The 26,474-nt window shown below is 37.4% G+C and overlaps 1 protein-coding gene across 4 annotated transcripts in view; it reads right to left on the reverse strand.

The window, feature by feature from the left end:
• Positions 1-2,900: 2,900 nt before the first annotated feature.
• LOC131035880 (splicing factor U2af large subunit B) overlaps positions 2,901-26,474 on the reverse strand; it is a 140,137-nt gene continuing 116,563 nt past the window's right edge. For all 4 annotated transcript variants that reach the window (XM_057967632.2, XM_057967634.2, XM_057967633.2 and 1 more), the window contains 3 exons: positions 3,730-3,811; positions 3,572-3,639; positions 2,901-3,489 (listed from right to left, as the gene is read on the reverse strand). In XM_057967632.2, the coding sequence (XP_057823615.2) occupies positions 3,352-3,489; positions 3,572-3,639; positions 3,730-3,811 (288 nt within the window). In that variant the 3' untranslated portion in view covers positions 2,901-3,351. The remainder of the gene's footprint in view (positions 3,490-3,571; positions 3,640-3,729; positions 3,812-26,474) is intronic.

Here is a 26,474-nt window from a genome sequence, read left to right on the forward strand (position 1 = left end):
GCTGGTAGTCCCTTAGACACATCTAGCTCCACCAAAATGTGAACAAAAGTAGTGTGATAAAGCTCATAGGATTCATTATCCACTATAATGTAACTCCCTATAGCATCACCAATTTCCTCAAAGAGAGAATCAACCCACAAATGGATAGGAAGATACGGAAGCCGAACCCAAATCAAGATTTTGTTGAACTTTTCAGAAAGGGGGTTAAAATCAAAGTGCCAGGGTTTGGCCAAAAGCGACATTTTGTCTTTCTCATAGATAAAACTTTCACACAAAATTTTTTTCCTATCCTTTGCATTCTCAAATTTAACTACAAAAAAACCTTTAGTCATAGGGTATATGTGAACAGCACCAAAAATGAGTGGATCCCAATAATGGGAGATCCATTTGTGTAGCTCAGGGAGGCTGGGCCAAAAACCCTTAAATTTGCAAATAACACCATGCTCAGTAAAAACTTTCACATTATTCTCTATTTCCCAATCTGAATCCTTATTTACATTAATAGAGGCGAGTGATACCAAATCTATATAATGGGATTGTTATCACATTCTCCATAATGTTAAAACGATAACTTTTAACAATTAGACAAAGATCCAAAAAAGCAACATACAAGAATATTATTACAAAAAAGATTAGAGCCAAATTTTATGATGATTAGGTTTCATATTCAAATCATGTCATTACAAAATTTAGGGTCGGGTCACAATTACATTAAATTGATTGTATATTGAGTTGGTTGTATTTCCAAGGTTTGTGGCCCCTACACGAACACTGCAAATGTTAGTAACTCCAATCCATGTACATGAAGGGACAAGCATGCTCTATAAGAGCCTACCTTTGTTAATCCAATCTTTATGTGTCAACTAATGGTCTCAATTGATCCATCACATGCAATTGGTCATGAGATAGAAGTCATGGACACACAACTTTCTTGAGAGGGATATTTGTCATAGTCGCATTATGGCTTCTACAATAGTGACAATGTTAGCAAACAAACTATGCCAATCACCATATCTTTGTTTAATTGCATATGAACATCCACATCATTGTAGGGATACATGTGTAATTGCATAACGTAACTACGGGAATTAAGTGTGGAAATAAACATGGCTTACGCCACACAAGCCTCTCTTTTTTAAATTAGTGTGCTTTTATGGATGTCCATGTTGAGTAAAGATTGTAATTGATGTCAAAGGTGCTGGTCAATTATGTCATTAATGTCAAGGCATCTAGAAGACTGCAATTACTGTCATGTCGTATTAGAGCATTTGGGTTCCATAAAGACAGAGTTACGTGTGTATCTTAAAGTTGTCATTGTGCTCCAATAATAGTAGTTATTGATTGTCTATTGCATGTGTTTGTGTTTGCAAGTATTTGCAATATGTTTCTAAAGATAGTTACTCAAAAACAGGTTGTGTACTCAATTGCACTGTCATGGTGTTTAGCTTTGCATTTTGTTGTAGTTGAATTTTATGGCTTGCAGTTTGGAACTAAAATAAGGTTACTCATGATGTATCAGATTCCAGAGTTTCATAGGTCAAGCTTTAGCGGACAAAAAGTTAGGGTAATAGACGTTTGTTGTGTTAGTTGGCCGACTAGGTTGATGTTCCAAATTGATTTTGATGCATTGGAAGATTGTAACGTGTGCCAATTGGAGGTAGCATGTGTATGTTTAATACAGCCATGTGAGTCTATGTTGGGTCACGCATAGCATGTCCCCTCTTCTAGTGTAACGTGTGGGCTTTTCAACCTATCCTATTCCACGTTTGGTTAAAGAATTTGTTTGTGGTTGATTTGCATCGACTTGCAGATATTGCAAATATGTTCTAGGCTGACACATGAAGTAATCATCATTGTAATGCATATATATAGTTGATCTAGGTTCATTCCTAGTGTACTTGAGGTGTGTATGTGGCGGAAGAGTTGTGCAAGATGCTTATTCAATTAGCAGAGATGTATTAAGGTATGTGAATCAAGTTGAAGATCCTATACACTTTGAGAGAGTGTTTTGTAGAAGATCAGATCTGGCTAATGGTGCAGTAGAAGTTTGGAAGGTCTGCATGATTCATATGTTGTAATTGAGGTTGGTGCCTCATATCTGAGTTATAATGCTCAGTTCTTGAGTTATGGGATTGGTGTCTCCTATACGTTGGTAACTACAAATTCATTGTAAGGGAATTGGTCTCTGATGGGTCGGTGCCCATAAACATCTGTAAGTTTCATATTTATTTGTGAGGCTGGATTTGGGTAGTAGATCCAAGCAGCTTCTCTCACCGTGGTTTTTCCCTTTCGGGTTTCGACATATATTTGATGTTCCTTTGTGTGGATGTATGTTTGTGTAGGATAGTTGTTCCAATGTTGAAGCAAGATCAGGAAATGCTGCTAATGAAAGGTTGGTTTCAAAGTTAAGTTTTTGCATGTACTGATTCACCCCCCTAAACCACCCCCTCCCCCCTTCTTAGTATATCTGTATGTCTAACAGTCCATTAGGAGAGTTATCAAACCTTACTTGGTATTGAAACAAAATGACATTTTAATCTTTATACCTTAGGTCCTTAAGTAACATTAGTTATACTGGTTTTGAACATGTTTGCAGGAGTAAATGTACTAGTATATTAGTCAACATTTGTAAGGCCAACACTTAATGCCTTGAAGAAAAAAATGAGATCATGGTTAAGCTGGTATATGTGAAACAACTAGCTAAAGGATACTTGTAAGAATCCTACTCAAGCACAAGACATCAGAAACCCAAAGAAATAGAAGTGTATCATTAGCTTGAAATATCTACCAAAACAAGGCAGAATTATCTTCATCATCCAAACACTCTGTATATTATCAAGAGAAACTGAAAGTACTCGCATCTCATGATAGGATTTTAAGTGAATGAAGATGTAAAGAGATGGATTACAATGCGTTTGCTTTAAAGGATGATCAATAACACTCTTTTTTACCATTCTCTTTCTATTTGATTGCAAAGCCTATACATCAAAGAAAGGATTCTTGAACTTTTGCTTCCACTTCTAGGAAAATGAGAAGCTGAAATTAAATTCAGATGACAAATTTTGCTATGTACAAAATGAAGAAAGACTCTCACCAGTTTGTACATGATCCTAACATTCTCTTCAATCACCAATCCACACTTCCCCTATGCATGATTAAGAAAAATATATGCAATAGTTGCATCTATCTATTACATTTTGGGGATCTGCCACATCTGGGCAGAACACTCCATGAGGACTGCCATTGATATAGTACAAAATGTCACTCCAGATCATTTGTCATTTTTGTATACTATGGCATTCCAGAAAAAAAATGAGGAAAACAATCTGAACCAACAAGAAGATTGGTTGCTCATCCATCATATTCCCCTCTCCTGAATTTGTCTTCTGGATAATATACTGCCACTACAGTGTTCCCTCCAAATTTCCTTCCACTTAATGCAAACTTTGCCTTTTCTGAGCTTTGTGTGTCCGAGAATTGCACAAAAACCTTCAATATAATAACATATAATTGATTATCATAAATTAAGAAAAATAATAAAGTATAAACCATAAAATGTTAAAATACTAACCTTCCCAACCCCTGCCACAAATTCACCACTTGTTGAAGGCCGTGGAATTACCAGATTGACTATTGTGCCTAAAAAATCCAATTTAATGTCAAAGAAAATAAGTTGAGATTAATGGAACCTATCAGAACTTCAACTCTCACATGTCCAGAAGAACATACCATATTTTCCACACTCCTCTCTCATATCTTCTAGAATCTCTTCAAACTCCTCATCATCCAGAAGCTCATCTGCAGAGACTACCTGGAAAGTTTGGTAGCACTGCTTTTAACCACTTATGGAAAATAATATTAAATAACAAAGAATTGCAACTTTTGGTCTACATGGAGTGAAATTTATGCATTTTCTAGAAAATCAAATAATAGATATTCAATGTACAAAAGAAGAAAACAACTAATTTTCCAGAGGTAAATGATATAATTTTGTTACATAGTGAACTATAAACCAAAGGGAAAGAATGGAAAATGTATAAGTACACATTAAGGCTTCTGGAAACTTATACTGCAAACTGAATAAATCAATCTCTAATGGCAAAAAGATTCACAAAAGAACCAGCCATTTGACAGAAGGCGAGCCCTGGATCTTTAAAAATGCACTCTGGCAAACAGTGCAACCATCAGACACAAAAAGACCAAGTATTATAAAGAAAGCTGTTAAAACGTTCTTTAATATATATGTTATGGCCCAGAATCAAAAGAACATTAGGAAAATTCTCACAGCAGTTAAGTCCACAGAGGTCTCAGAAACTTGTACACATTATAGAAGCAATGGAGTTTAAAGTGTGAAAGAAACTCGCCAAAAGCATATGTTCAACATGATTAACAATTCAGCCCCGGTAAACTGCATTGACAAGCTGCTACATGGGAATGAAAGCCACATGGAATAATTACAGTGGCTAAATGATGTGAAAAGCCAACTTGCATTGAATAACACACCTAGAAAAAGTAATCGCATGACTATTAATCCACACCAAGATGTGTTATGATTGCTAGATTTTAGTGTGTAAATTAGAAACATATGTAAAGAAGCTGTAAAGCAAAGTGCCAGATATCTATTTCATTAAACCCATCGTGACTTGCACCCAGCCTCATGATTTTTAATAGTAATGCAAGTTTGGATGGGACAGACTCTAGCTGATATGCAACAAGAGCAGAAAGTTAAATATTCTGCCAATTGCACCGATTACTTTCTCAAGTCAGCCTCATGAATTCATCTACACCCTCCTATATTGACCATGTTCTTTGATTTTCCATATATTATAATCATTCTTATATTTACATAGTTTAAGTCAACAAAGATAATGGCATAAATTGCCTAATAGTTTTCAAAAATTACTTTTATGTAGTGAAACTTCCATTAAATTGCCTGAAAGTTTTCAAAAATTACTTTTACGTGGTGAAACTTCCATTCCAAGATTCCATTTTGAAGTCGATCCTTTTCTCTACTTTATCCAAGCATCCTAACCATGGATGCCTAGTCCCCTGAACTTGAAGAAACAGACTTTGAAAGTGTCTTTTAGATCTCGCAACTGACTAATTCTTCTTACTTCTAATCTCACCTAGAGGAGGTACCATGCATCTGGCACCTTTAGCCAGCTAATAATTCCGGCTGCCCAGTCGATTGGCAATGCACTTGTTTGTAATCTTCAAGAAGTCATACAAAATCCAGTATTCCACAAGGACTACATGCCCATCACTCTAGATTGCCTAGAGAGATATAGCCCAAGTATTTTTCTATAGGTCTTATTGTGACACTTTGTTTGCTAATGGCGGGAGGCATACCTTCTTGTGCACAGAACATTGTTTAGAACAAACAAATTTTTAACCATTGTAGTTACTTGTATTAATAGCTTGCTTTGACAATTTGTCAATAATGGGAAATGAAGAGACTTTATTGTTGCTTTATCTCAAAGTAGTTTTTAATCTTATTCTTCCACAAATTGACTAAAAATTTGAGGTTTTCATTGTCGAGTTCAAGGTAATAAATCAAAATGACAATAATATCTTTCTTTTGAAGTGTGAGACATAGGCAATGCCTAATTTAGGGGTCTCTTATAAACCATAAAGTGAACTCTCTCCGTGGATGTGTGAATGGAAGATGCTTTCAATAGGAAAGCAAAGACCAATATAAACCTAAGTCTGATATTGTTTATTGGAAGTGATTATTCCAATAATTGCACTTGTATGGTAGATCTTGGGTTATGTATTTACTCAAACCAGGATATACTTAGGAATCAATTATGGACATGCAACTAAGGTATGATTTCAACTTTCAACCATCATTTAATAAATCTATGTTTTTCAGTTGAATGCTATCAAGGCCACATTTTTCTGGAATAAAATTATAAAAGTTAGTATACATTACAAGTAAGAAAATTATGTCATACCCCAACATTGCATCTGTAGCACCCAGATCTGGGTAAAATATACGTATAAATTATGCCACACATGCAACCAAGCTTTCAAATTTCAATAAAACAAAAATCCTTTTGCAACAAACAATATCAAGGCGTCATTAACTTAACACACCATATTTGTTCTTTGACTAGTTGTTATACCACTACTATGTCCATAGTTATCATTAGCTATTACAAAACTTTGTGGAATACTGCATTTCAATTTCAATTTTTCTAATTGTTATATCAGGTATTATGTTGCTGGCTACTAGTAAAGAAAAGGAAACATTTTACATAACAAAACAGATCTGACCATAGAAAAGCAATAATTACAGAACCCCAGAGAGCAGACCCATGTCGGTTGGTATGCCTGTGTCAGGAGTATTTCACATGAAGGTCAGTTAGATGGTGCCTGAGGCTGTAGGATTGGGCGCTGGCGAAAACTGATCCAACTCAAGTTAAACTGGATCAATGCTATTACTGAGCCAACCTTGTTTGGTTAAATGTTTATGATAACCATGTTAAATACTTAAAGAAGTTAACATTCCAAATTGATGATAAGCATGCTACTCAGGTGCAATTAATATGGTCAGAAAACTAGCTGTTGCAGTCTACAGACTAATGGTGTAGAGGCCATAAAGCAATGTAAACATACAGTCTAATTGTCTGACTAAAATATCCTGTCTTAAAAGGTTTGGCATATAATTTAGATTTTAATACTGTAGCTCAGGATTTTGGTGCAAGATGTCCAAATTGATTTGAAATGTTTGATAATTGTCATCATCCCATTAATTGTCATGATGACCCTACCACAATGATAAGCCCCTAGTCAATAAAGTTGACTTGATTGAGATGGTTTCCTAATAGTTTCTGTATTGTGATAACTTTGGTTGTTTTTAATGTTAGTTTGCTCACATGTGGTTATAACGACTTACAATTTTCAAAAATGAAGTTGGTTAGCTTTAGTTTCTTGTCAAGAAGAATGAGAACATACAGGTACCTCTATATGATATGTAAAACAATTTGAACTTTTTCTTAGAATCCTAACCAGTATCAATTTGAAACTATTGTTTAAGAATTGTTAGTTATCATATACTTGAACAGATTAACTGTTCGGTGCAGTATTTTATTTTGTAACTTTCAAAAGGGTTGTGTATATCAAGGAGGCAAGAGACAAGAAGATACCTCATTCACAAGGCATTATTTCTTTTTCATTTGTCTGTTCTCAATAGTTGCGTTATTTGGTATTGTTAAGCCCTGAGATTGATACAAATAGTTTTATCTTGTGAAAAATAATCATGTAATAAGTAAACTTGGTATGAAGTCTTCATATATGGTTAGATTATTTTACAAATTTATTTGAAGATGCTTTCTAAAAGTGCTCTTAAGATATAGTGAAAAACATCAAACAAAGATTCAAGAATTAGGGACTCATATACAGAAAATGGATGGCATTAATAATTCAAAAATGGGAGTGATGGAAAGATTTTATGTACACTGCAAGCATAGATCCTTGCTTGCATAAAAATCTACTCCACGCTTTCATATATTTGTATATTTGCAGTGAAGGAACAAAATATCAACGAAATTAGACTTCCTTTCCCATACTTACTAATGTCTAAGTGCATAGATTCCATGGTTGACAGAAAGGGATAAGGACACAATCACAAACAATTTATAAGCCTAGAGGTGAGAGTCTCCAAGTCAACAAACATACCAAATGTATTTTGTAAGTTAAGGATTATGTAGAGGGCCTAATAAGAGAGATCCACATCCACTCTAACATCTCCCCTATACTAGTATTTAGGAGGGTTTTGAGGAATATGACATTCACTTTGGCTAAAACTTCCATCCCCTACTCCCATCCCCCTAATGACACCTTCAGAAAGTCCAAGCAACTCCCACAACTAGATGAAGTTCACCTCTCCAAAGGCTTCATGAAGATATCTGCAATCTGTAATTTACTTCACACAAACATCAGCAACAGGAGGTCACCATGAATGTTGTGTTTGATGAAGTGTATGTTGATCTTAATTAGTTTAATTAGTTGCCTCTCTACATGATTTCAACAAATAGCAATGGCTGTGACTGTCAAAGTATGAGAAGGCCACTATATCTTGTGAGAATCCAACCTCCAGAAAAAACTTCCCAATGCATGAGATCCCAAGCATCACATTTGTTGCTCATCAATATTCTACCTTTCTTGAAGATCTAGCAATGGCCTCTTGTTTCTACCAAGCCCGAGAGACAAGTCCAGATTCCCAATAGAAGTGTAATGTCCCTTTCTAGAACATTTCTTATTTTTTCCCTAAAACAGTAATCCCAACTCGGCAACTCCAATAGACAATTGTATTAGATTTATAAATATGACTATCAAAAATTATGAATTTTATTATAATATTTAGATTTGTAACTTGTGCAATAATTCTGAAAATAGAACTTACCTTGATTTTCTGCTATAATTTTCCTTCAAGTTGCTGCTATTCTCCTTGAATGATTTTCCATTTGTCCCTAATGTCTACCCAAGTTAGGGGTTTTTTGTCCTCATCTTGCTAAGAGAATTTAACAGGTTTCGTCCTTTAAACTCTCAATTTACCTTGGAGAGATTCCGTCCTCTTTGGCTGTAATTCACTGGTAAACAGTCATAATATTTATTCCAAAATTCATGCCTTCCTATCATTGAATGTCCTCTCCTTTAAATCCCATTTTTTAAGAAACCACAACCTTTCTTATGCTGCCCTTTGAAGGAGTCGCAACTTTCCCTCATGCAACCACTGCCCTTTTATTTTATTAATTTTAATTTAACTATGCTTATTCTAAATCGCACTATGAAACTAGAGCTACTTTCCCGTAAGTATCGTTTCCTTCTATTTCTTTTAATTGCCTTAGATTTCTTAATCAGTAGCACTTTCCTTGATCGCTCCTTTTATTAACATAGGTGGCTGGTTGTGATAATTAATTCAATGTTGTGAGGACAGTGATCTGTTTTTCTGTAGCTACCCTTGATCCTTCTAGTGCCTTCATTCATTAGTATAAGTGTCAATTACTTTCTCCTTAAGTGCTTGCAACCTGTCCATAATTCTTTGACCTGCGATTTATCCCTGAATGGGGCGTTTACAATATTGCTGTCGGTGTTCATTAATGACTGAGATTTATCTTCATTTCTGGCAGGGATATTGTATTCCATCCTTCCCAGGATTGCTTGTTCTCAAGCAATTTTAAATTGGGATGGTCAAGAACACAGTGTTCAAGCTGACTCTCAATTGCAAATGACTCATGCAAGAACTCCTTATAATATTCTTTGCAAGATGCATGAAGTAAAAGTACATTCTTGCTGGCCTTATCAAGCAGAGGTCTATTTGCAGTGCTCATCATTTGAAGAAATTCAGTAATGGGATAGTCTGTGTGAGCCTTTTCCTGCCCATCATAATACTGCGTACTTATGATGATAATCAAGTCAAAGTGTGCTAACCAAGATCACACCCAACTCAATGAAACTGATGATGGATGACAGTTTCCTAATGTGCTACAAGAGTAGGTTGTTTCATTTACCAATTCTTCATTCAACCCCTCCTGTTTAATTCCAGTTATTCTTGAATGAATCTTTCTAAAGTTACAAGATCCCAAATCAATCTTGGAAATAAATGAATCTTGCAGCGTATTTGTTTAACTGGCTATTTGTTGTTATGTCTTGCCAAACAACTTTGTCTTTCTTGTCTTCAGACAGTTTTGCTTGACTACCCTTTTTGTTTTGCAAAAGTTCTTGAGTCATACCCAACTCTGCTAAAGGTTTTGTCTCTGCAATTTCTAACTTTCCAGGTAATTGTTCTTTATGAAGGTCCATTTCACAATTCAACTTCTGTTGCACTTCTCTCATTGCCTTGGTTATGTCCAATTCTGTACTACAATGATGTCCCTGGAACATAGTTGTTGGTATTATTGTCTCTACCAGACTACCAAGTCCTTTAATGTCATAACTCATAAGGTTGATGCCATCCTCTGAAGCATGAGGTCAATATATTGACCTGTATTTTTCTGGCTCATGAACTTGTATTTCCTAATAACTCTCAGCAAAATTAACCAAGAGTTGGCAATTTGCAGAGTCCATAATTTAAGATAAGTTTTCTCTCATCCTCAGAGAGAAGAAACAGAAAGACATCTTGCAGCCCAGAAACTCTTTTTTCCAACAAAAGACCATTTTCAATCATTTTTTCTTGTACTTCCTTATTTATATCCTTGCACTCTTTCAATGTGTTTTCCAAATTAATTTGTTTTGATCTTATCTGTCTTATAAGCATCCCATGAGCATCTATCTTCTTTCATCTTTTGTTGCAATTCCTCAATCATATTGTTGCATTCCTTCACTTCATCTTTTCTTGAATGCATCACTTCTTGTGGTTCTCACTCCATACTCTTGATCGAATAAGCTCATTCTTTAGAACTACAATGGTTCTTTGCATGGTTCCTTTACTTTGTATGAATGTAATGATCCTGGTTAGACCCTAGGTCGGCCAGGTCATCCTTTTGCATTTTTATTAAATAACATTAAATAAATTATGAATAAGTACAATTATTAAATAATTTTACCTTAGGGCCCACTAGCACACGTAATATCAAATAATTTGTCAGCTATATCTTAGCCAAACTTGTATCTATTTGGTGGTTAGTTTCTTTAGGCCAACCTTGCCTAATTTTGGCGATTTAGATTGGTATATAAATGCATGTGACAAGAGAAAGGCATGAGAGAACTTTATATCAATTGCATTAAACGAATGCAGTGGGCTCTTGGATGCAAATCAATAAGATCTGAATATCACTGTTGATTTAATTATTTCCGTATGATTGTACTCTACTGATATAGTAGACTGTTGATCAACCAAGGATCTGTCTGTAAGTATAACTCTGGGTGCATAGTGAATCGGTTTGTTAATGCAGAGATCCTATTATGTTGTAGACACCAATATTTCTAACTGAAGTTACAGGATTGATATGTTTATGACGACTCCGAGAATTTTATTTGCAATTGAAACCCTTTAACCCATACTGCTGTTATCAAACCGCTGTTAAGATTTGCTATCATTATACACTTGTATATTTTAATGAAAAAATTTGATTCACTTTCCCTTATTTCTCTTGGTGGCACTATGCCTTCTATTTCAGCCTCATGATATTGGTTATTTGTGATCAAATTAGTGTGAAGCATGGCTTCCATTTGACTTTTATCTGCCCATATAGTTACCATTTGATTTTTGTTAACCCAGACAACCTTGTAGGTGACTTTCAGATTAACTATTGATTGTGTAAGAACCAACGTGATGTTTTCTACCAATGCTTTCCTTCTTCCCTTCTTAGTCAAAAAGTAAAACATAGGATCATTACACTTGTACATATAGATGGTCTGCCTGCCTTCAAAGAGTGGTGAATGCAAATTCTTCTTCTCCTTTCCCAAAGATTAAAAAATTATTTTCACTCCATAATACAGACCTTTCATAAATAGTTTGTAGGAATATGTTATTATTATCCAGTAGACAAACTTCCCTCTTTTGTATCAACTTACATGCACTAGTGTGAGTTTTGTGGGGGAAAGTTACAAAGGTTCCATCTGATGAATACCATAATAATAAGATGGAAAATACTATATCATGGTCATTTCCCATAGCAGCTAGGGAGTTTCCACAAGTAATTCCTTGCTTGCGAAAATCCATCTTTATGCATCAAAATATGTGTGCTGCTTAACCCAAGTACTATAAAAATTCTGCTCATTCATATATATAGCATGAGATTTTGACCTTGAAAAAGAATAATAAGGATTGGCTTGATCATGTTGAGTGAGACCATACATATTCATGATTTTTTGCCCTCTCATTTCATTCTACCAAAGATCCTAAGTAATGAATACAAACTCTCGATTGCCATTGTTGAAATCTAGAATGAACGGAAAATGTTGCATCCTCCATCATGATGAATTATAGGAGTGTTGTGATTATCAAGATCCCACTTCTTTGTGCAAAGCCAATTTTGTATGAGTAAAAGGATCTAGGTGTCCTTTACTACATCATCTTTCACGATTTCTCCATGCTTAGAGTACTTTCCATGATGAAAAAAATGTTGAAAGGATATAATGAAAAGTAAATCCACACTATTATCATCTTTTTCATGCTTTAAATTGTACTTGTAGGAATGATTGGAATGCTTCTCAACATCAAGCTTCAATTACCTCAAGGTAACTATCTCCATTTGTTCTTCAAGTCTGATGAAGTGACAACTTGGTAAATGCATCCATTGTCCTATGGTGTTCGTGTTGGCCTCTCCTAAATTCGCCATGTGCAACCAGAAGCCCCCTTCTCATGATTACAAATTAACTCATCAATGAACTCATTGAAACAAGGGAGTTCAAAAGTTCCTTGATCAACCTCCATGTAGTCAATGTGTATCATTATGAAGTTTTCTTGATAATCTTGTAGTTTCTCCTCACAGGGATCAATGTTAGACAAATCATTCTTCATAATAGCATCAGATGGCCCAATCAATTCCATACATTTCAAATTATTATTACATCATTCAATTACTTACATACCTAAAAATTGGATGGATGTTTCTTGGACATCATTTGCAATTATTGACATGTCTTCAACATATAATATTGGCTCTTCTTTAGTTTTAGCATTCTCTTTTGCTGTAATTAATGATTCTCTTGGATCTTGCTCTTTGATCTCCTTGGCCATTTTTCTTATGTATTCATATAGATTTATTTTGTTGGAATAATGGTTCCTGAGTGCCTCCAAGTACTCATCAACCTTTGGTACTTGTCAATAATTTTAGGGGCCTCAAGTTAAAATAATTCTTGAAAAAGATCCATGACTCTTACTAGTCATTATCTCATGATTTCTTAATTGGCAGCACCATCCTTGATTGCTCCTTTTAACATAGGTGATTGGTGGTGATGATTTAAAATCAATGTTGTGAGGAAAACAATCTATTTTTCTATATTTATGGTAATTACTTTAAGTGTTTCCAATTTGTCCATTATCTTTGACGTACAATTTATTCCTAGATGGGGCATTTGCAATATCCCTGGCAGTGTTCATTTATGACTGAGATTAACCTTCACTTCTGGCAGGGATATTACAAGAAGACATAAAGTAGATTACCTTTGATGCACACCTCCTCCTTAATCCACATGTATATCCAATTAAGCATCCAACAACTCCTAGTGAAAACATAGTACCCAAGTGGATGTACCTTGAATGCATGTGTGGGTGGAGAGGGAAGGGAGAACGGAATGGGGAGAGGGTCATGTTGTTGTGACGTTTTCACACATACCCCATTGCAAATGGGGAACCTCACTTTTTGCTTAGATTAGGTGCCTTAGTTAGGTGTTTTAGTAAGGGTTTGGCTTGGTAGTAGTTTCCTTAGTCGTTAACCTTTGCTAATGAGTAAGAGACGTCTGGTTGAGGTCACATTGCAAAATTGCTAGAGGTTGTAAGAGGTTGTCAATAATGTCAATATGTTGCAAGAATTGCCAAGGTTGTCAAAAAGGAGTCAAGGTGAGGAAATTAGGAAATTTCCTTCTAGGGTTTGGTTTTTGGAAAATAATGATTTTTTGAAGGAAATAAGGTCTTCCTTGGAAAATAAGGAAATTGGATCTCTCTTGTGCATTTCAATTTTCATCTTTAGGAGAGAGTGAAATTCTAAGGCAATAGACTTGGACAATTTACCTCCACAAATGTGGAAAGGGGGTGCAAATTTACCTCCATAATCAAGGAAATTTGGCATAACTTGAACGATTTTTGTTGGAATGAAAATTAAGCTTACGTCATTTTGAGCCTTTTGAGTCTTAGCAATTTTAAGGGACAACTTTGAGAAGCTAAGTTTGGATGGAGATACTGAAATTCTTAGTTGAAGCGGCTAGAAAAAGGAGAAAATCAACCCCTATAATGTGGAAGAGGGTGCACACTAACCTCACCAAACAAGGAAGTCAATCAACTTTAAAAGAGCAAAAAATATCAACTCTATATGATCGAACAACCTTCAAGATCAAGGAGGAGGAAAATTTAAGCTCCAAAAGTGTGGAAGAAGATCCATTCAAACTTAACAATCAAGACAAGAAGGTGCGAATTTAACCTTCAAAACATAAAAGATTTTTCAAGAAGCAAAAAACACAGCAATTTGTCAACCTCAACAAAATGGAACCCCTACTTAGAGTGCACCATTTCGCGCAACTTTTTAAAGCTTAATCGCTCACAAGAAGAAGAGGGTGCGAATCAACCTAAGTAAACAAGTAAAATTCAAATTATAAAATATGGGAATCGCTTTTGCAAGTTTAACCCCCAAAACATGGAAGGGGTGCACATTAACCTAAGTAAACAAGGAAGCAAATTTCAAATGCAAAAAACGTGGGAATCACTTTGTGCAAGTTTAACCTTCAAATCAATGAAGGGGTGCGCAACAAGCTAGGCGAACAAGTTACCCCCCTTAATCAAGAAATTGTCTTATGTAAAATCAAATTTGAAAGAAGGGATGCGCATTAACGTCCACAAACATGGAAGGCAAAACAAATTAAACCTCTTTGATCAAGAATCAAATTACGAAATGGAAGAGGCTGACTTTGCAAAGGTAAAAGTTACAAGTTCAAAACGAAATAAGAGGGTAAAATTGCAAGAATAAGAGATGCAATTCAACCTCCATAAACGTGGAAGGCAAGAGTGGAAGGAAAATCGCCCAAGGAAAAATCGCCTGGTACAAATTTAAGCCTCTAAAATGTGGAAGAAGGTTGTGCTTCAACCTCCACAAACATGGAAGGTGGAGAAAATTAACCCCCACAAATGTGGAAGGTAAATAAATTGATCCTCTAAAGTCAAGAAGTAAAAAACAAGAAGGTGAGATCAAATCAATAAAGGGGTGTGAATTAAACCCCATAAACGTGGAAGATGATGCAATTCAACCCTCACAAATGTGGAAGGTGGAAAAATTAACCCTCATAAACATGGAATTAAATGCCTTTGCAAGCTAGAAATGACCGATTTGGTGGACTAAATAGGGAAAGCGATTTTATTGAGAAAACAAAGTTAGGCACAAAAAATTAATCCCTATGAGGTGCGATTTTTCACCTTATGAATGAGAATTAAGCACAAAACAAGCTGAAACATGTGGCAAGATACAAGATAGGTACTGGAGAAATTAAAATAAGTCCCCACAAAACGTGTGAAGAAGGAAATACAATGAAGCGTGTAAGATAAGGCCCTGACCCAAATCAAACGTGTGGACCTAAAGTTGAATGTGAAAACCTAAATTGATACGTGTGAAGAGAGGTCTTAAGCATCAAATGTGTGGACTCAAACATAAAGGTGGACCTAAATCACTATGCAAATCAATCATGAAACGTATGAACCTAAAAGGTGTATTACGTGGGAGGCTTGTATCAAGTTGAAACGTGTTGGAAAGAGGCCCAAAATCAAGGTGTATAGATTCTAATTTAAGCCTTGACCTAAATAAAACGTGGAGATCGGGGGGACCAAATTACAAGTGAGGATCAAAGCCACTCTTTCAATCTTAATTGGGCACAGTCCTAAAACTCAGAGCAGGCCTATTTAAAGTTTAATGGGAGGGAAGAACTATGATTATGATTGGGCACTTTGCCCTTATTTATACCTCTCCAAAGGGTGCAAATTCCAGCCGACTGGACCTAAGCAAAAGTCCAGAAACAAATAAATCTGATTAGGACCAACTTGTGTTTGTCTTGAGGCAGGAATTCAATGCTCAAACTAGTGCAAACCCTTGCCTTGAACCTGCCTAAGAAGAAAACTGATCTAAAGTTGACCCTAGAAGGGAAATACAAGCTTTAAAAAGGGCGAAATAAATCATTGTTGAAGTTAGCCGACCTGAAAGTATTTGATTTGAGTTTTGTTTTCCAGCAGTAGAGTGTCTAGGTCGGCTAAATGAAAGAGAGGTGAGTCAAGAGGTGTGATGCGGTATAAGTAAGCAACCAAATCCTTATTTAACATCAAAAGTAAAATACCCTTTCTCCAAGACTCATAACTGCCCTTTGCTAAGTTGATAACAAAAGGGTGAACAAAAAAACTCATGATACCTCAAAAGAAATTATCAGACCCCAAGAATCTTAGCACATGTAAAGCACATCAAATACAACCCTCTCCAACAAACAGATCCATCCCAAGTGCCAAAATATCAATGTTCCATGGAGTTTCTAATAGGGGGATGCAGGGAGGGGTTTCATGGAGGGGGGGACCAAGGGCCTACATTTAGGGATGGTGAGGGGGTGGCTGCAGAGTGGTGGTGGTGCTGCTGCTGGTGCTGGTGCTGGTGCTGATATAAAAATAGAGGTCAATTGAAATCTTCAAGGCAAAATCTGCAATATAACATCTTTGTGAGCGCCCCATGAAATGCCAACTACTTTTCATGAAGTTAAAGGTTGCAATCAGTATGTAATGCCATGTGCCATATAGCAAGCAACCTAGTGGCATCCCTAACAGAGGTGGCAGAACTGGTGGAAGTGGTGGTGCTATAGGGGGACGTTTCCCTCAAGTCCCCAAGTCTCGAAAACGTCCCCTATAGGGCACATAGGTTTTTTTTGGGGCGACATATCTCCATGGAATAGTGCAAAATATCCAAGTAATTGAGCATATTGTGAAAACACAAAAATATCAATAAAATATACCTAGAGCACAATTTGGAAAAGTAGATCTAAGACCCAAATGTGGAACTCTAAGAGCTTTTTGACAATGCGCGGAAGTTGGAAAACGAAGTCCGTTTGCTCAAGTTATGGCACCAAAAATGCAAAACTAAAGACCAACTTTGAAGGCTAGGTACTAAAAATTGGAGCAAAATCTGATAAAACCACCTGTTGAATCAGATCGGCGCCAAGCCCAATTTTCCTACAATATCTTGTTTGCCTGATTTTGACTCTGTATGAGGAAATTATAGACAAAAAATCACACGCATGTGTAATGTCCCGTTCTCAATGATGAGAAGTTCAGTTGGCCATTAGCCTATTCTGGAGACCCATAGGCTAACTAGAAGCAAAAATTAGGGTTTCCAACTTTGGTGGAAGTTTGCAGGAGCTGTTTGATGATTGACGAGTTGGAATTCTACAGTTTAGATTATGGATTCCTTCTGCATTTTCCGAGAGCTTCGCAGGGTGTGACATGCATTCAGTTTAGAGAAGTTTTCTGAACTTACTATTTTTAGTAAGTTGGAGGCAGCTGTCAAGATTTCAGGGTTTTTCTAGGTTTTCCGAGTTCACTCACGAGATTTGAAGAGCAATCTTTTTGGTGATCTTTTCAAGAATTACTATTTTTAGTCAGTACTATATTTGGCAATACCATTTTTAGCAATTCATTTCAGAGTTCCAACTCAGTTTAGTTTTGGTGATTTCCAGCACTTCAGTCTCCGACTCAATTTGGCAATAATCAATATTTGAAGAGAAGGTATTTTAATGTATTAATACATTGGGCATAAGGTTTTAATATTTGATTAGTTTTGGACGACTTAGGAAAGGAGAAAATAAAAAATTTATCCTAAGTCTACTTGGGCGAATTATTTCACCCTCTTGTTGGACGCCAAAGTACAAATGCACTATTATTATACACCTTAAGTTATCTCCAAAAGTTCGACTTAAGGGGGGGTTCATGTTTGGATGCCATATGCTAAGGGAAAAATATGAAATGCAACGCCAAGTCTAGAAGGTGTCATGGAATGAAATGAAAGTGAAATGAGGGGAATTTGGGGGCCATTTTGGATTTGAATTTGAGCCTTCAAAATCTATAAATAAGAGTGTTGGGCTTCTCATTAGACATCTATGGAAAAATATAACAAAGTGTTGCCAAAATTTCGAATGAAGCTTCGAGGAACGCTTACCTCCTAGCCATAGCTTGATTTCTTGCTTGCAATACAACAACTAGTAGAGCCAGAGCCTGCTCTTCATTCAGAAGAGTGGATTGAAGATAATGTCGCAGATTTATGTATTGTTTTCTAATCTTTGGAAGTATTTTAGAGTGTCCAAGTTGTTGTTCATGTGGTGTACTAAAGAACGTTTTTGTTCGTAAGTCTCAATGTGTTATTCTTCTCATTCTGGTTATTTCCTCTATCTCTCTGTTTGGTTTAGGTGAATACATTTTGTGAGTTTATAGAGCTTAATTTGGTGTCTTGGATTTTATTTTTGCAAATCGCCCCCTTCGCTGGCCGTACCATGTGGCTGAGTGCTTTGGGATGCGTGCATTGTGTATTTGGCTCAATTTGTAGTGGTTTGTTGTTCTAGGCTTGATCGCCTACCTCCTAGGAGTCATATGCTTTCAGTCTCATGTCATTCGGTTAAGATTTGAGGGAGTTGTGAGTGTTTTAGTGGGATTTGGTGTTGCTGGTCTGTGTTTTCAGCGTGCTGGGAGTTATCAAATTTAGATTTTTTTGAGTTTGGAGTGATTTTCTTGTGTGGAGAGTCCCTTGTACCATGTGGAGCAGATTGAACAATATGTGCAGCTGTGTTCAGTGATTTACCTTTGTTGCAGACATGATAATTATTGTAATGTTGAATAGTAGTACTATCAGCAAGTTATATTTGGAATTGCTCTTCATTTCCCACTGAACAAGTGGAAGAGGTTGGCTTGCTGCCTATATCTTATTTTGTATTACTGTCCTCCTAATGCATAAGTGGTAGAGTTCATTGTTAATTTCATTCCCAATCCTCCCACGGGATAAGCGGGAGAGTGATTGTTATTTTTCGTTTCTTGGCTTGTCCTTGGCTGGTTTATTGCAAGATGATTTCTTCAGTATATCTGTCACCCGCTGTATAAGCGGAAGGGGCTGGCTTGCCGCCCAAGCATTGTAATATTTCCAGTTTTTTTAAGCTAATGATCCCCTCAACACCATATGCTCTCACCTTCCCATATTGGGCACTTGGTGATTAGAAAGTGGAAGGGTTACAATTTCAGCATTATTGTATTTTCAATTTCCTAACCTTAATGGGTTCTTGTTGTGTTGTACTGGAAATTATTCAAAAAAAATTGTGGGGATATTACAGTGGTATCAGGGCTGGTTTTCCTACCAGCCTGTGAGTTAGTTGATCAGAGTTCTCCATAAGTGACAGAGAGATCCGTTACTACAACCGAGAGCAAAGAAGGCAACAGTATCAAATTTCGTCTGTCCTAGTTGAAGAGACCTTTTTAGAGGTTTTGAGAAACAGAGAGAAAGTAGTTGATTCAATTGATTCAACATATACTATGGTAGAGAGGACAGCAGATCAGAATGAGGCTCTTGATGTCAGAGTGGAAAGACAGTTTAATGCTATGATGGATATGATGTCACAATTATTGGCTAATCTTAATCAGAATGTTGTGGGAACTCCTAATCAACCCACTAATGGACATGATGCCAACACCTTTAATAACCCTGGAGGAAATGGAAATGGAAGCAACCAGGGAAGTAACATTGGAGGTACACATGTTGGGTCTGTTACCAGACCTTTGCAACCCGTCTTCCTTCCAAGAGAAGCATCGCCACTTGAAGTGAAGGTTCCAATGGCCAATGAGATAAGAGCTAGTTACATGGAGTACGCTTCTCTTCCAGTGGAGATCCAAAGCATTCTCCCCGTAGACCAATTCATGAACCAGAAACAGAAGAGAGGTGGGAAATATGACAACCGTTCTTCCATTCCGAAAGACTATCAACAAGCTATTGGTTAGGTAACTCAAGCTCATTTTGATGGGAGTGATAAGTGTTCAGCTAGAGCATGGGTTCAAAAGTTGGACAATTATTTGTCCTTGAGACCGATGTCGGAAGAAGATGCAATCAAGTTTGCCACCTTGCACTTGGACGGGGCTGCTCATGATTGGTGGTACCATGGCTTGGTTACACTTGGCCATAGCCTTATTGTGACCTACAATTAAGTTCACTAATAAGCTCATTGAGAGGTTTGACACAAAGGATATAGAGGTGAAATTATGTGAGCTTGCTCAACTGAAACAACAAGGTTCACTTGATGTTTTCATTGAAGATTTTCAAAGACTCGCAGTGATGGTGCCCAAATCACCGAGAAGAGGCTTGTAGTCCTTTTCACTGAAGGACTGGAGGAATCGTTGAAGGGTTGGGTGAAGGCGTTTGATCCATCAACTCTTGGTGAAGCAGTCAAGAAGGCTAGAAGTATGGAGCTGGCTGCACCGAGGCCTAAGTTTCAGCCCAAGCCCTTCTCTCAGAGGAGAGATCAGAAAAGATTTTCAAATTCAGCCAAGAAATTCCCTCCTAGGATGGGCAATGACCTTTGAGAGGAGCTTAGAAGAAATAATTTGTGCTACACTTGTAAAGAGCCATGGACCCCAGGTCACAGATGCTATGGCAAGGGTAAGGCACATCACATGGAGGCCTATTCTGCTGATGGTTCAGAATCTGAATTTTCAAAACAGCAGACTGAGTTGGAAGAAAGTGAGTATGAAGATGTCTTGGAAGAGGCTAATGAAGACAAAGGGGAAGGCAAGGCAGTGGCGCAACTTTCAAGCTTCCACAAGAATGAGTCATTCGGAGTTCGAGGAACATTGGGAGAGCATCGACTCATTGCTCTAATTGATACCGGAGCAACTCACAACTTCATTGATGCTAGAATAGTTGCAAAAAGAGGCCTTGTCACGAATGAAGTTGAAGAATTCAAAGTTATGGTGGCTGATGGGTCAACCATTTGTTGCAAACAGATGGTTTCCAATATGTCTATGAGGTTGGGTAACTATGAAGTCAAGGACGACTTCTACGTTGTTAACATTGGAGGAATAGATGGCGTAGTCCTTGGCATACAGTGGCTGAGATCTCTTGGAGAGATCACTCTTAACTTGCAAACCATGGAGTTAAAGTTCATGTCTGAAGGAAAGAAGGTAGTGTTGAGAGGGATGTCAAATGGAGGCACTCGTATTGTGTAGTTAAAAAGGATGGAAAGGCTGATTCGTCATGGACAAGTTGAGTGGGCAGCGGAGTGTATGATTATGCCATCCGATCCTGTTGAAGTGAAGAGACAATATCCTTCGGATATTCAAGAGCTAATCACAAAAAGAAGCAAAGTCTTTGAGGACTTACCACTTGGGAGATCTCCAGATAGAGGGTCAAAACACATCATTGAGTTAGAAGGAGCAAAACCAGTCATGACCACTCCATACCGGTATCCTAAGAAGCAGAAGGATGAGATACAAAAGGCCATCAAGGAACTCTTGGACATGGGCTTCATCTGCCTGAGCAAGAGCCCCTTTGCTTTAGCGGTGGTTCTAGCTAAAAAGAAAGATGGGACCATGCATATGTGTGTGGACTACCAAGCACTAAATCAGAAGACTATCAAGAATCGGTACCCCATTCCCAGGATTGATGAGCTACATGGAGCTATTTTCTTTTCCAAGATTGATCTCCGATCAGGGTACCATCAAATTCGCATGAGGGAGTCAAATATTGAAAAGACTGCTTCCAGGTGCCACTTTGGGCATATTGAGTTTCTAGTCATGCCCTTTGGCTTGACTAATGCTCCTGCGCATTCCAGTAAGACATGAAAAAGATCTTCCAGAAGCAGCTGAGAAAGTTCGTACTTATCTTTTTCGATGGCATTCACATCTTCAGCAAGTCATGGGAAGAGCACTTGCAGCACTTGGATGAAGTGCTCAATATACTGGAGTTAGAATCTTTGTTTGCTAAGGAGTCCAAATGTGAATTTGGAATGAGAGAGTCGCTTTACCTTGGTCACATCATCAGTGCAGAGGGAGTTAAAGTGGATCCTGAGAAGATCAAGGCAATTGTTGATTGGCCTCCGCCTAAGAACTTGACGCATCTGAAGGGGTTCTTGGGCCTATGCGGTTTCTACAGGAGATTTGTGAAGGGATACCCTCAGCTTGTTGCCCCCCTTACTGATCTCACTAAGAAGGGAGCCTTTAGTTGGTCAGAAAAGGCACAAGGAGTGTTTGATATGTTTAAGGAGATTATGAGCTCATGCCCTGTGTTGGCTATTCCTGACTTTTCCAAGCCCTTTAAGTTGTAGTGTGATACATCTGGAGAAGGCGTCGGTGCTATCTTGATGCAAGAAAAACATCCCATAGTGTTTGAGAGCAGGAAGTTGCGAGGAGCTGAGAAGACTTATTCTATTTATGACAAGGAAATGCTTGCAATCATGCATGCATTAGCCAAATTTAGACAATACTTGATGGGGAGCAAATTTGTTGTTAAAATAGATCATAATAGTCTCAAACACTTCATGCATCAAAGGGATTTCAATGAGAGACAACAGAAGTGGGTGAGTAAGCTAGAGGCTTACGACTATGACATTGAATATGTCAAAAGCAAAAATAACATTGTGGTTGATGCTCTATCTAGAAGACCTCACTTGAGTTCTTTGTGTGAGCTTACTGATGATTGGAGTAACTTGTTGCTTGCTGATTATGCTAAAAATCAGTTTGCAACTAGCATCATTAAAGGTACTTTTCATCATGAAAAGTACAAATTGGTGGATGGGCTGATTTTGTACAAGGGAAGGGTCTTTCTAGTGCCCGAATCAAAGCTGAAGGAGAAGATTTTACAGACTTTCCATGACATTCACCTTGCTGGTCACCAAGACTATTTCAAGACATACAAGCAGATCCGAGAAAGATTTTCTTGGAAGGGGTTGAAGAATGATGTCTTGAGTTATATCAGGAAGTGCCATACCTGCCAGATGAACAAGGATGAGCATACTGCACTAGCTGGTTTGTTGCAACCTTTGCCAATTCCTAGTCAAAAATGGGAAAGTATATCAATGGATTTCATCATGGGGCTACCACGAGCTTGGGGCAAAGATTGCATATATGTTGTGGTGGATAGATTAACTAAGTTTGTTCACTTTTTTGCCATCCGTAGCTCATTTACAGCAGCTCAAGTTGCTGAGGTGTTCTTTCGAGAAGTGTTTAGACTGCATGGGGTGCCTAAAAAACTGTAAGTGACAAGGGCAGCAAGTTCTTGAGCACTTTTTGGCAGGAAGTTTTTAGAATGTGTGGTACTGTGCTAACTCCAAGCACTAGCTATCACCCACAGACAGATGGACAAATGAAGATTGTTAACAAGTGGTTGGAAGGTTATCTCCGTAATTATGTTTCTGAGCAGTAGAAGGCGTGGGTGATATGGCTCCATTTAGGAGAGTACTCCTACAACTCGTCCTACCACATGTCTATCAGAATGTCTCCTTTCATGGCACTATATGGTTATGAGGCTCCCAACTTTGCTGATTTGATGTTTGGGAATAGCAGAGCCCCTCAAGCAGAAGATATGGTTCAGTAGTGTTAGGATGTGTTGAAAGCATTGAAGGATAATCTCCAGATCACTGAGAATCAGCAAAAGTTATACGCTGATCAGTAGCGTGTTGAGCGTACTTTTGAGGTTGGGGACATGGTCTACCTCAAACTCCAACCCTTCAAAGAGTCTTCTCTTAAGAAGACAGGTGCAAAAAAACTTAAGCCACGTTTCTATGGACCATTCAAGGTCATCAGGAGAGTTGGAGCAGTGGCTTATGTGTTGGAGCTACCAGCAAGTAGTAGGGTGCACAATGTATTCCACGTGTCTCGCCTCAAGAAGGCCCTTGGGCACCATGATGTGATATCTTCCGTTTTGCCTCAATTAGATGAGGAAGGGCAGTTGGTATTGATTCTGGAGGAGATTATTGATTCTAGAGAATGTTCCTTGAGGAGGAGGACAATCAAGGAATATTTAGTAAAATGGAAGAACCTGCCTTTGGAGGATGCAACTTGGGAGAATGAGGAGATTTTGCAGCATCCAGGCTTTTGATTGCTTGTGGGCAAGCAATCTTGGGGGGGGAGGATTGTAATGTCCCCTTCTCAATGATGAGAAGTTTAGTTGGCCATTAGCCTATTCCGGAGACCCGTAGGCTAACTGGAAACAGAAATTAGGGTTTCCAACTTGGGTGGATTTTTGCAGGAGTTGTTTGATGATTAACGAGTTGGAATTCTACAGTTTAGATTGTGCATTCCTTCTAGGTTTTTTGAGAGCTTCGTAGGGTGCATGCATTCAGTTCAGAGAAGTTTTCTGAACTTACTATTTTAAGTTGGAGGCAACTGCCAAGATTTCAAGGTTTTTCTGGGTTTTATGAGTTCACTCACGAGGTTCAAAGAGCAATCTGCTTGGTGATGTTTTCAAGACTTACTATTTTTAGCAAGTACTATATTTGGCAATACCATTTTTAGCAGTTTAGTTCAGAGCTCCAACCCAGTTTAGTTTTGGTGATTTCCAGCACTTTAGTCTCCCACTCAATTGGGCAATAATCAGTATTTGAGGAGAAGGTATTTTTAATGTATTAATACCTTAGGCATAAGGTTTTATATTTAATTATTTTTGGATGACTTAGGAAAGGAGAAAATAATAATTTTATCCTAAGTCTACTTGGGCGAATTATTTCACCCTCTTGTTGGACGCCAAAGTACAAATGCATTATTATTATACACCTTAAGTTATCTCCAAAAGTTCGACTTAAGGAGGGGGTCATGTTTGGACGCCATATGCTAAGGAAAAAATATGAAATGCAACGCCAAGTCTAGAAAGTGTCATGAAATGAAATGAAAGTGAAATGAGGAGAATTTGGGGGCCATTCTGGATTCGAATTTGAGCCTTCAAAATCTATAAATAAGAGTGTTGGGCTTCTCATTAGACATCTATGGAAAAATATAACGAAGTGCTGCCAAAATTTTGAATGAAGCTTCGAAGAATGCTTACCTCCTAGCCATAGCTTGATTTCTTGCTTGCAATACAACAACTAGTAGAGCTAGAGCCTGCTCTTCATTCAAAGGAGTGGATTGAAGATGATGTTGCAGATTTATGTATTGTTTTCTGATCTTTTAAAGTGTTTTAGAGTGCCCAGGTTGTTGTTCATGTGGTGTGCTGAAGAAGGTTTTTGTTCGTAAGTCTCAATGTGTTATTCTTCTCGTTTTGGGTATTTCCTCTATCTCTCTGATTGGTTTAGGCGATATGTTTTGTGAGTTTATAGAGCTTAATTTGGTGTTTTGGATTTTATTTTTGCAAATCGCCCCCTTAGCTGGTCATACCATATGGCTGAGTGCTTTGGGATGCGTGCGTTATGTATTTGGGTCAATTTGCAATGGTTTGTTGTTCTAGGTTGATCGCCTACCTCCTAGGAGTCAAATGTTTTCAGTCTCATGTCATTCGGTTAAGATTAGATGGAGTTGTGAGTGTTTTAGTGGAATTTAGTGTTGCTGGTCTGTGTGTTTTCAGCGTGCTGGGAGTTATCAGATTTAGAGTTTTTTGAGTTTGGAGTGATTTTCTTGTGTTGAGAGTTCCTTGTACCATGTAGAGCAGATTGAGCAATATGTGCAGCTATGTTCAGTGATTTACCTTTGTTGCAGACATGATAATTATTGTAATGCTGAATAGTAGTACTATCAGCAAGTTATATTTGGAATTGCTCTTCATTTCCCACTGAACAAGTGGAAGAGACTAGCTTGCCACCTATATCGTATTTTGTATTTTTGATTTCCTAACTTTAACAGGTTCTTGTTGTCTTGTACTGGAAATTATTCAAAAAAAATTGTGGGGATATTACAGCATGTCAATTAAACTTGGAGGACTTGAAGGGTTCCCAAAAATGGAAAATTTCTGAAATAGCAACTTTCCAAAAATAGCAACTTTCTGAAAATATTATATTTCTTAAAATTGTAAGATTTCAAAAATAGAAACTTGCCAAAAACCAAAACTTTCCAAAAACAGAAACTTTTTGAAAAGGATTCCCCAATCTCCAATTTTGATGAATGAATAGGTGTTTCTAAGGTTCTTAGACCTCTTGAGCACAATGGTGACCTTTGTTTCACTCCAAAGTACCCATAATTTTCAGCTACCCCCAAATATTGCCTTGATTTTCATGCCCTTAGCCAATTTGATCCGATTTTCAACTACTCAGATTTTGATGAAACGACAATCGATCTTAGGATTTCTTTTATGTTGCGAATGTAATGGCAACCTCCGTTTGAGTCCATTGTGCACTGAAAATTACCCCAAGTTGGATCCCTCAAGCATGCAAGCAAGAACTTGACAGATCTGACGCTCTGATACCATGTAGAAGTTGATGATCAACCATAGGAGCCAAAATTCATCTGCAAACAAAAGACCTATCGCTAAAAAGAGGTCAAGCAAAGATAATATGCTCTATAATAACCAAAGAATTCTATAAAATGCACAAAGAATGATTGAAGATACAATATTGGAGGTACAACTACAATGAATGAATGAATCCTTATAAAGGATTAATGAAACCCTAGGTGCAAACCCTAATGCTGAAATTAGGAGAACTAAAGCAATGCAAAGTAGGAGCTAAATTAAGCTCAACTACATCTAGAACTAAAACTAGAAAAGAAAACTCTAGATAATAAAAAAGCACCTAAGTTTAGCTTAACTAGAAAAGCAATTAAAGGACCTAATTAATAAATAATTAGATAATTGTCCTAAAATTACTCCAACATATTTCCACATTTCATTCACCATAGC

Source organism: Cryptomeria japonica, chromosome 8, assembly GCF_030272615.1.
Source record: "Cryptomeria japonica chromosome 8, Sugi_1.0, whole genome shotgun sequence".
Lineage (NCBI taxonomy): Eukaryota > Viridiplantae > Streptophyta > Pinopsida > Cupressales > Cupressaceae > Cryptomeria > Cryptomeria japonica.